This window comes from Camelina sativa, chromosome 18 (genome assembly GCF_000633955.1).
Source record: "Camelina sativa cultivar DH55 chromosome 18, Cs, whole genome shotgun sequence".
Classification (NCBI taxonomy): domain Eukaryota; kingdom Viridiplantae; phylum Streptophyta; class Magnoliopsida; order Brassicales; family Brassicaceae; genus Camelina; species Camelina sativa.
The window spans coordinates 4,776,625-4,787,903 of NC_025702.1; the positions used below are offsets into that span (position 1 = coordinate 4,776,625).

Below are 11,279 nucleotides of genomic sequence, written 5' to 3' on the forward strand. Positions count from 1 at the left end.
AATCAACAGTCGACGCCACACTGTTTCAGTAACGGACCAGTCTGTTTCGGCAAGAACGGATCAATCCTTACCCAAACCAACGAGAAGATAGACGCGAGAAGGATAGACCAAAGCACAACGATCGTCGGCGTTCTGTTTTGTCGACCCATCAAACCTTTGAGGAAAGGGTAGAGATGAACAATGACCCAAAACGCGAAGAACAGTTTCCCAAAGAGCGGTCCCCAAGAACCATATCCATTGTTAATAGCGTCAGAGACTCCGGCTACAACACCGACCATGTTGAGGATGATGAGTGTGGTCGGAGGGATGAGAAGAGTGGTCCATTTGAAGAGGTAAAGATCTCCAAACTCATCAGCTTCGTCACTGGCTCCTTTTGACGTGACGGTGAAGTTAGTGTCAACACCAAAGAGGACTTTGAGAAGACCTTGAAAGACGGCGAAGAGATGAGCTGAGACACCACCGATGACCCAAAATTGCTCGTTACGCCAGAGGTCGTTGATGCTCACGCCGCTCCACCGGAGTTCTAAGATCGCTGTCGCAATGATTGATAAGAACAGTGCCAAAAACCATATGCTTGCGAAATTGTTGATCTGAATCAAAAGAGAGCTAATGTGTGTTAAAAAGTTTGATTTTGTGACAAATCAATAAATATTTAGGGTAAAAATGTGATTTTTATAATTTATGGATAAAAGTGTAAACCTTTAGGAGTTTAAGGTGTACAAAAAGATCATGAGACTTACCGTTGGAATGATGAATTTGCCGGTGAGAAGACAAACGGCCGGGATTGTACAATAGGCAAGTAGAGGAATAGAAGTGAAAGGATAGACAATGGTGTTGATGTAAGCAAGACGTTCTAGAATCTTAAGCTTGCCTCCCCAAGCATACCACAAAGGACAATGACGGCTAAAGAAGATTTCAACTGAACCGAGTGCCCATCTAAGCACTTGGTGCAACCGATCCGACAGATTGATAGGAGCTGATCCTTTAAATGCTGGTCTTTTAGGCATACAGTAAACTGATTTCCATCCTCTACAATGCATTCTGAATCCTGTTAGGATATCTTCTGTCACTGATCCATAAATCCATCCAATCTGAACAAAAAATTCAAATACCAAATGTAAAATATTAGAGTTCACACTCAAATCATTATAATTACCATAAAACTACATCATGTTGATATTCCCTAACATATTTTTCATACTTTATTTTACAACCTCACACATATTCAACTATCTAGCAGCCATATTATTTTGTCTTTTATTTATCACATATGTTTTTATTATCTATCACACATTTGTGTCACACTTATTTATCATTATAGTCTGTTTTTGCAATTTTTTTTTAAAAAATTATGCAACCCTGCACTTTCAAAAATAAATAAAAGGTTTGGTTTATAATTTATGTAATACTGTAAAATCATATAATACTGATTTATCAAATATATAAATCCAGATTATTGTGAAAAAATTATGACTAGTAAAATTCGGTTTAGTTGATGAATTCCGCTCTTTAATTCTCTAATCATATTTTTTAAAAAATATAAATGAAAGAAAAGTATTTTTGTTTGAGTTAATTTTTGGAATTGAAAATAAAATTTTGCAAACTAATTTTTTTACTTGAAATTATTGTGTTCATTGTTTTAGCAATTCTGTAATATTACCATTAGAGCCTATAATTAATTGATAATTTACCTCTTTGCCCCATTCAGTCTTCTCTTCGTAGCCACAGCTAATAACATGAATGGCTTCTTTGATCAACGAGCTCGTGTTCGTCGCCTCCGGCAAACCTCCCTTCTCCATCAACGTCGAAGCAATAAACACAGGTGACATCCCAAACCTCTTCTCAAAGTTCTTCTGCGACATCAACGACGATTTCTCAAGCTCATCGTATCCTTCAAGCCCTTCTTCAATGTCTTCCAAATCAAATATCGCCTCCGTCGATCGCTTTCTGGTATAGCTGCTCATCGTAGTGTCATCACTCTTCTTCTTACTCTTCTTCCTCAGTTTAGATAACAAGCTCTTGATTCCTGATTTCTTCTTTGACGGATCTGATGATTTCGATTTGTGATGGTGACGGTTACCTCCGCCGCAGCAACAGCATAGCCACGACGGCCAACAGTCGCAGGTCATTTTCTTGCGTTTTTCCGATACCGGAGGTTCGTATCCGTATAACGCTGGTCTATTGAATACACATCCTGTTCCTACATAGACTGGTCCTTGGATCCCATCTAAGCCTCTCATGTTTATCTACAAGATTGACACAGATGTATATTAGGGTTTTGAATTTGAATTTGAATTTGAATTTGGGGGTTTTAGGGTTTTGAATTTGAATTTGAATTTGGGGGTTTTTGTTGTGGTGATGAAGATGAAGAAGAGACTTACATCGAAGAAGACGATGTTTCTGTTGGCGTATCGATCGTTGTGATCGATTCCATCGAATCTTTGAGGGAATTGAACATAACAAAGCTTTTTACCAAGCTGTGGATCCATTAGGAAGCACATTGATTCTCTTATGGCTTTACTGTTGTTGATGTAGTGATCACAATCCAGATTGAGCATGAATGGAGCATTTGTGAGCACTGCAGAGACTCGCACCTGCAACATTTCCCCAAAAGTTAGATTTGGTTTCTGACAGAGCTTTTTATGGCTGGTTTGGTTTGGTTTGCTTACCATTGCATTCATGGCTCCAGCTTTCTTGTGGTGTGCATAGCCAGGACGCTTCTCTCTTGATACATACACAAGACGTGGCAGTTCGTTACCGTCGATGTCGAATGCTCCTTCTTTTCCTAGATACACCTGAAACTCAAAAGTAGTTTTTTTAGTTTCGAAGGTTGAATCTTTGATTGTATATCGGAAGCGTTGGGTTTTGAGGTTTTTTGTAGTGACCTGAATCATCCCAGGATGATCACGAGTGTTGTTCCCTGGCCATGGTGTACCATCTTGCATCACCCATCCTTCTTCAGGCTTTTTCTGAGCTTTAGCTACTAAAGCATTGATCCTCACTTTGAATTCTTCATATTCTCTCTGCAAAACATTTAGACGTCAGTACAGATCTTTTGTGTGGTTTAAAAGTAGAGATGTTTCTTCACTGACCTTCATTGCTCTGCGATCTTTGACGAATGTAGTTTGGACTTTATCCTTCAAGTAATCAATCTTCTCTGAGAAGTAAAACTCTGGAGCTCTTGGCTCGACATTGTACTTCTTGCAAAACGGAACCCATCTCCTTGCAAACTCTGAAGTTTCAGACAATGTATCGAACAGGAGCATTGATGCACCATCATCAGACACATAACAGCTCACCTTATTCACTGGGTAATCAACTGCTAAGATCGAGAGAATAGTGTTGGCTGTGATTATCGGAGGTTCCTTAAGCGGATCCACCGTACTGACAAACACATCAACTGGTGCAAGCTTGTTCTTTTCACCATCCCGTTCGAATCTCATTGAGAGGCGGTCAAGGTATGTCTCTCGGTTAATCGGAAACCATTTGGGGAACTGATCGAGAATCCAAGAGAGTGCGAACCAGATCTCGCAGATGACTGAGATAAGCCAGAGAGGGTATGCATCTTTGGCTGGTGTCAAGATACGGAAACGGAAGAAGAAAACTAAGATAACAAGACGAAGAACTATCACGATTCGGTATGGACTGATTTTGCTAGACGAGATTGGGACTTTTCTCCATAGAGGTTGTCTTGCTTCAGCATCTCTGTAATCAACAAGAACTCAGTTACTTACGCTTCAAACCTTTATTACTTGAGATTAAAGAAAGATCAGTGTTTTCTTATTGTTACAAGTATTCGTCTTCTTCATCATCTTCTTTGTCTTGATCATTTGTTTGATCTCCCTTTACCACTAAACCTCTCTTCTCTTGCCTCGCTTTCCATTTATCTACTCGCTCTTTCCACTCAGCATCTGTGTAGCCATCTCTCTCTGCTTCAAAGTCTTTCCCCAACACTTCAAATCAAATCACATAGAAACAGGCCTCAAAATTTGCTCTTATACATCTCTATGCATATAAAAATAACACATAGCTAGATATATTTTCTATATACCACTTCCAGTTGAAGAAAAGGCTCGACCATTTGGACGCCATTGCTGCGTACTATTGTATTCTCCATTTTCCTGCAATACCCATAAACTACTCAGAATCTTGATCTTGAATGGGAATGGGAGATTTCGAAGAAAAGAGAAAACAATCGATCCAAGTCATTTAGGTACCGATCCATAAGCAAAATTCTGGTGAATGGAGGAAGCATCCTGGCGGTTCTTGATATTCAACTCATCATGTGAACCATCAAGACCATTGTTTTCTTCTTCATCTCCATCTATTTTTGGAGAGCCTACAGAAAAATCATTTCACCAATATGAGATGAGAGTCAAGCAAGGGTTATCGATTTGTAAAGACCAAAACAGGGTTTTGGTGTAATTTACCTTTGTGGCGTTTGTAAAGAGTGTTGCATTGAGGGCAACATTTGTTACCGTTGCTACGCTCATATTCAAAGCAAGGTTTGCAAACCGGGTAAGCGCACACGTGGCATGCCACAAAAGTCTGGCCATTGTCGTCGTCTTTGACCTCATCGCCACAGACTCTGCAGATCTTAGCTGAGAAGGAGGAATGACGATGCTGCATCCATAAAAAGTACATAACGTTTAAGTTTTTAATGCAAACCCAGCTGAATAATTTGTAACAAAACACATGAAACAAGTTTGGTTTTGTTCAGTTCTTTCTCTCTTACCTCATCGTCGAAACTAGCCATGGTGTTTGGTTCCATGGCTGAGGCAAGCTGTGCTCAAAAGCAGACCAGAAGGTGATATAGAGAAATGTATGTGACTATGTGTTTTTGATTACTGAAAAGATAAAGAGGTAATAATATAAGGGGAAAAGGTTAGAATTTGTTGTGAAGAAAACTGAGGTTGTACCAAACTGTGAGGTGAAATTGGGTCTGAGGTTTGTGTCATAAGAAAGCTTCAAGAGACAGCAACAAGATTTGGTGGTAGACGGAGACAGCTAAGTGTAGTCAAAGTATTATTTAATTGCTTGAGCTTCCAACTTCTGCTGTTTGTTGTTCTTTTTAGTTCTTTAGAATTTGTATAACTTAGAGTAGCTTTCAAGTTATTATGTATTTCTACTTTAGTCTTACACTCTTACTTAATCCAGCAATGTTCTTGGAACTAAATTAGGTATATAGAGAGACTAGAGAGAGAGAGAGGATATTATATAACAAAAGCCCATAATCAATAATTTCAAAAAGGCCCAAAATGGTGATACAAAAGAAAACATCCGAATGCAACACAAGCAAAAGATGATCATGGTTCATGGATCATAAGCATTTGAATTGGTTATAAAACCAGAAGTGGAGAAAGGAAGAGACATAAATACTCAAGAATCAGATTAAAACATCTGATCTTATTGTTTTGGTTAGGACAGTAAAAATGGTTTGATTATGCGACATAGTAGATGGAGTTAGGGAGCTTGAAGGTTCTCTTGGGAACTGGACAACCTGCGAAGCTGTTCCATTGTGCACCCATTACTCCCCAAACTCTGTACCCAAGACTTGTAAGCCATGACCTCAAATCTGCTTTGTATTGGCTCACACTCTTCTTCTCATCTGCCTCTCCCCTGCAATTTTCCGATTTGTTAAAAAAGTTATTATACCATAAAAATGATCTTACAACTTAACCGGTAAAGTTTTTTTTACATATCGGTTTAACTCGATTATTAAATATGAATCGAACCGGGAAATCTATATAATATACCTGAGAAGGAGGTTAGACCAGCCGTGGTAACCGGCTTCGATAAGGTTTTCGACGGTGGCGGATCTGAGATACTCTTTACGAGAAGATACCAAAAAGATCTTGAAACCTCTCTCTCTGATCTCATGATACAGCTTAACCATGTTTGGAAGGGCTGGTGCTTTGCCCATATTTTGCCATTCCTCGAACTTGGTCTGGTTCAGTTGCTCACCACTGATTCAAACCAATGTAATGTAACATTTCAATCCCGGTTTTACGTCTTAACCGGATTAAAGATTTTTTTTTTGGTTTAAAATATAAAATGGAAATTTAATTTATTATTTTATCCAAAATCGAACCAAAAACCAAACTAATATTTGGTCAACCCAACCCGATCGAGCCTAAATGTATGTAGAGGGTTAAGTTTAGTGTATTTACCCGAAACAGCCGTTGCTCTTGTGGTAAGGGATGGTGGAAAGAAGAGTGTCATCAATGTCAAAGATCCAAGCATCCATGCCATCGCATGTCTTCTTCTCGCAACAGGTTTTTCCTAGGTAAAGGACAGCTTCATCAATGGCTCTCTCCACATCCTCCTCGTATTGAGATGAGGTCATGTACTTTTGGACGAACCACACACATTCCTGTGGCACCACCAAAAAGTTCCTAATGTTGTTAAGCTCCACGTTGACCCTCCAGCTCTCGCAGTATCCGTTTAGGTTTGGTCCTTTCAAAGACACGACGGCGGTTTCGCTAGTCTTTGTGGTGGTTGTGGTTCCTTTGAGCTGGTTCAGGATGTTCCAGTCACGAGCTGAGACAACTCCGATGAAGAGGACAGTGAGGGTCACCGAGAGAAGCAAGGATCTAGCCATGATGATGATGATGATTGATGAAGGAGTAGTAGTTATTGCGATCTGTCTGCGATGTGGTTGGGTGTTTTTTATATAGAGTATGTAGAAATGCAAGTCAACGTCAGAAAAAAATAATAATAATAATAAGTAACAAAGTTTTTTCACCTCGCATAATCGGCCTCTTAACAGTAAAACGTTTTAACAAATTAACCCATTTAACAGTAAACCAAAAAAAAATTATTTAACCCATAAAATCGAAACTTAAATAATTATCTCATTTTGTTCAAAAAAAAATTAATTATTATCTCATAGGTTCTTATAAAATACATAATTATATGACATAAAAAGCGGATACAGAAAAACGAAACGTTTGAAAAAATGGAAATGATTTTTACAAAAGATAGCGAAGCTGATTCAGATCGATCTAAATGAGACTAATTAAAGAAAACCACATGGAGCAGGGCCATGTTCACGTTATAGGATCGAATACACAAGTTAATTTTTATTACGTAGAGTACAATTTAATTTCACAAAAGACATTAAATATATAAAGTACAAATTCAACAAAAAACAAGGTAAACTTATGTAGTATTTTTTTTAATATTTTTTTTGTCAACAACTATTGATTGATTGGCTTTAAATAAGCCAATGATGAGGAATATATAATTTTCTTTTAAACTACTAGTTTTGTTTCTTACATTTAAAGATAGAATGTCGGTACATTTTTATACATTCATTGTTTATCAACTGATTTGTTTTCACGTAATGTTACCGTAAAACATTCGAATTAAACTTCTCATTAGTTTCTCTTTGGTTAAGATGATTTTAACGTTAATCGCACCACTTTTAGTTTGTCTATATATAGCTACCAAAATGATTACCTTCACTTTATCAACAGAAACAAAAAGAAAAAGTAAGAACATATATTGTAGTTCTATTTAACATTTTTGTCCAACTAGTGTTTAACATCCACAGATGAATCTTATCATTTTCATGTGAGCAAATATACACATTAAAATAATAATACTATAGGGAGATGAATGTGAACGACAGCACATTTCACTTAGATATATCATATATAATAAATCTAGAGTGGGATGAGGAAGGTGGGTACCATGTCTTGATGTGAAATAGATAGGACCAAATATATAGGTGAGGATATGATCATCCCCATTACAGCTAATGCAAATTTAATTTAATCAACCGTTTTTGGGGTCTGTGAATAAATGTGTTCTTAGCTTATATATATATACTCAGGATATAAACATTTTCTTAAAGATATATATAGATATGTGCGCAGAACAAACCATTTCAAACCAACAAAAAATGTTGTAGACCATAATCGTCCAAAACATGTTAGAAATGGAGGCAGATAAACACAAGTGAATAAAACGGATTATTATATAATATAATAAATTAGTAATAATAGTAATAATCTTTTAAAAAGTACAAAATCATTTCTATATCAGTTATTATATGTGATGTGTAATTGAATAATAATAACTGGAGATCACCCACCCACTAAATTGTGACACAAATAAATTATCTTAAATTCATCTTAATAAATTAAGACAACGAACTATTTGACTTCACGGGGTTTTGGAAGTCATTGTAAGTGGCCTCGCCTCCTAAACGATTTTTGATACTTGTACTATGATCACATAAATAAAACTGACCAAACATTTAATACACTCATACTTATTAACTATATCATATAATTGACATATATTCTTACTTCTTATAAAGATGTTAAGAAAATTTTATGAAAAGGGTTCTAAAATATCTACTACTAAAATAAAATTGCGGAAGTTTAGTCTTGTATTGTTTTGTCATAAAACTGATTTATCTTTCAACCGGTGTTGATTTTATAGACCAATCTATATGGCTGATCCTTACACATGGCACTCGTATTAGATATTCATGGTATGTCGGAATCTCATTTTAAACAATTCTTATATCTTTTTTTTTCTTTCAAATTGTAATGACCTGATTGAGTATGCTTGGATCAAACATTATAAGCATTTCTCTCTATTTGTTGTTTCTCGTATCAACAGATATCTTATTCTTTTGGAACAGGTTAAGATGGATTACAGATATGAAGAAACTTTATAGATATGTATTACAGGTCTCTTAGTTTATTCACCGAGAAATAAAAAAAATTGTGAATAGCTGATTCATGTGTGTAAAATTGTTAGCCTAACTCCTTAGTCGTCTAACAACATTTCCCACGTTCTAATGTGTTTTTCTTAATTTGTTTAATATGGTGTGACTTTAAGAGGCATGCTTTTTTGTACCAAATCAAATTGTTGACAATAATTCATTCAGTTCTTAATCAGGCTGTATTCACACTAACCCGAAATCTGGATGCTTCTCATGAATTGTTCTTTTCCAACATTTCTCTTAAGTAGTATATTTTAGAATAAATATTAATATTTTTTTTTTTGTTAATAATTGATATATTACTATGCTCTCTCATTCTCTCTCCTTGTGTGAAATTAATCGGCTAGATTGGCTTTATGATTTATGTTGGGCTGAACATATATAAGACACAAAAGCTTCTCTTTTTTTTTGCTTCAAGGATATCATTAATTAATTATCAGAAATATTTGAGCTTACAATGTGATGATGTATTGGAGATCACAGCTCATCCCATATGACATGTTAACTACTCCATAAACAGACCATTAATCAAAGTTACAAATTCAGTAGTATACAAATAATATATATAATAAAAAACTGGATTTCTTTTTTGAGTTGGAAGCCATTTTGGCAGATGTTATACGAAACTAAAATTCTGTAAGAAAGTTATTGATGTAATAATTAGTTATTACTATTCTTTCCGTTTCAAAATAGTTGTCATTGTAGACTTAGTTTTCTTTCTAATTTAATTGTCTTATTTTCAGTATTTTTCTTTAAAAAATTATTTTATTTGTCCCTTATAAAATATATAAAATAGAAAATATTTTGGAATTCTAATAGTCAAACAAGATATAATAAAACATTTTTTTATTTTCGCTAATTTGTGTAAAACAATCTAAAATGACAATTAATTTATAACGGAAAAATATTATGTTGTAACAATTTATTTTTTGGACAAACAAACTTTCATTAAACTTAAAACATTAAATGAGAGAGGTTCTTACAACTTAAAAGTAGAGGATTACAAGAAAAATAAAAATAAAGACTAGATGAGTTTTCTAAGAGGATGAGTCTTCCAAAGAATGCACAACCTTGATGAGTTTGCAAAGAGTGAAAGATCTTTTGATGTCTTGTAGGATTTCAGCTTGAAGGCGCGCTTCAGAAAATCCATAATCAACAAGTGATCATATTCAGCTCGTGCGCATAGACGCATAGGGAGCGTTTCGTCAGCGCCGGAGAACATGTTTCAAAAATTGTCCTCGATAATAGTGTCTGGGAGCGTTTCCTCTTCTAATAGTTATATTATTTTGTAACAATTACTCGTGTTTTTATCAATCCAAAAGTTAGGGATATATACAATATTGACGAAACATGATTTTAAATTTAAAAAACAGATAATTAAAAATTAAACATTTAAGTAACTATATGAATTCAAAAATTTAGATAGCCAAATTTAACATTCTAAACTTTTATTAATATGGACAAGGGTCAAATTAACCCTTTCGCTCGAAGGAATTGGCTCTCGCATGCTTCATATTGGCCTCCTACTTATGATGACATAGTCCAATGATGATGTTATCTCATTCTATCGATCAAAAAGTTTAGTTCTTATAAAAGGAGAAAACCATTGTCACAAACCGGCAAAGACGCATACAACATTTCAAAACACATGATCCATAACAACTATTACCATTTCAAGCAACATATCAGTGAATTGGTTTAATCAAAGTGATGTGGAAAGCATTTGAGAGTTTTATCTATATGATATATTAGTTTTGTACGAGTATATAAGAAGTGGACTTAACAGATTTCATTTGTTGTCTTTAAAGCTTACGTTAAGAAAGCATGGTCACTTTCCCTTCTTCATCAAATTACATTAAGTTTCTTTTATTTGTTTCAATCGTTATGAATGTATCATATATTAGGGAACAATTATATAATAATATAATTGATTTTTGTTTAAAAAAATGGATAGGATCAGATGAAAATTTTAGGAAATTCACATAATTTCAGGATTATTTACTAAAAATGAATATTAAACTTTTCAATTTTTTTAAAGTATAAACAAATAAATGAATGATTTATAGTATCTTAACTCAAACTCAAATATGTTCCAAATAAGCCTTTATTTAAACAAGAATATATATGAAATGAGAAAATTCAAGATGGATATATGAGAATCATGGGACGCCTAAACTTTTTTTTGTTTTTGAACAAAGACTTGATTTCATTCATTATAAAGCCAAGTACAGAGGAAAAGATGCAAAGATCCAAAGATTTAAGATAAGGGCATTCCCCAATGCCAAACAAAGGTAGATAAAGAAGAACGACATAGAGACTGTGAGAGCTTTGAGGCAAAGGCAATGAAGCAGTTTGACACAAGTGATATCAAGGATTGTCGAACAGTCTTCCATGAGTAGCTCAATGGTAGACAATTTGGTCATTGTCACAAGACAAAATGACGTTGATAAAGTGGTGATGGCTATGAGTCTCGCCGGCACGAGAGGATCTACTTGAAATAGAGCATAAGCCATACCATGAGAGATTATGGTTTTATAAA

General features: G+C 35.0%; 2 protein-coding genes across 2 annotated transcripts; both read right to left on the reverse strand.

Moving 5' to 3' along the window:
- On the reverse strand, positions 3-4,850 carry LOC104760545 (cellulose synthase A catalytic subunit 4 [UDP-forming]). Its single transcript, XM_010483483.2, has 12 exons — positions 4,736-4,850; positions 4,431-4,623; positions 4,218-4,339; positions 4,052-4,121; positions 3,791-3,953; positions 3,093-3,705; positions 2,886-3,023; positions 2,670-2,795; positions 2,382-2,594; positions 1,692-2,246; positions 741-1,091; positions 3-590 (listed from the first exon to the last, which is right to left on the reverse strand). Exons 1-12 carry the CDS (start codon positions 4,769-4,771, stop codon positions 3-5), a joined length of 3,168 nt encoding a protein of 1,055 aa, XP_010481785.1. The 5' UTR covers positions 4,772-4,850.
- Positions 5,214-6,651, reverse strand: LOC104760546 (acid phosphatase 1). Its single transcript, XM_010483484.2, has 3 exons — positions 6,171-6,651; positions 5,757-5,966; positions 5,214-5,619 (listed from the first exon to the last, which is right to left on the reverse strand). The coding sequence occupies exons 1-3, from the start codon at positions 6,599-6,601 to the stop codon at positions 5,442-5,444; spliced, it is 819 nt and encodes a 272-aa protein (XP_010481786.1). The 5' UTR covers positions 6,602-6,651; the 3' UTR covers positions 5,214-5,441.

Coding starts and splice junctions, on each gene's coding strand:
- LOC104760546 (XM_010483484.2), bottom strand. CDS start 6,601: ATGGCTAGATCCTTGCTTCTCTCGGTGACCCTCACTGTCCTCTTCATC. Junction 5,967..6,170: donor AAGAGCAACGGCTGTTTCGG/GTAAATACACTA, acceptor GGTTTGAATCAG/TGGTGAGCAACTGAACCAGA. Junction 5,620..5,756: donor TGGTCTAACCTCCTTCTCAG/GTATATTATATA, acceptor GGAAAATTGCAG/GGGAGAGGCAGATGAGAAGA.
- LOC104760545 (XM_010483483.2), bottom strand. CDS start 4,771: ATGGAACCAAACACCATGGCTAGTTTCGACGATGAG. Junction 4,340..4,430: donor TCTTTACAAACGCCACAAAG/GTAAATTACACC, acceptor ATTTTTCTGTAG/GCTCTCCAAAAATAGATGGA. Junction 3,706..3,790: donor GATGAAGAAGACGAATACTT/GTAACAATAAGA, acceptor TGTTGATTACAG/AGATGCTGAAGCAAGACAAC.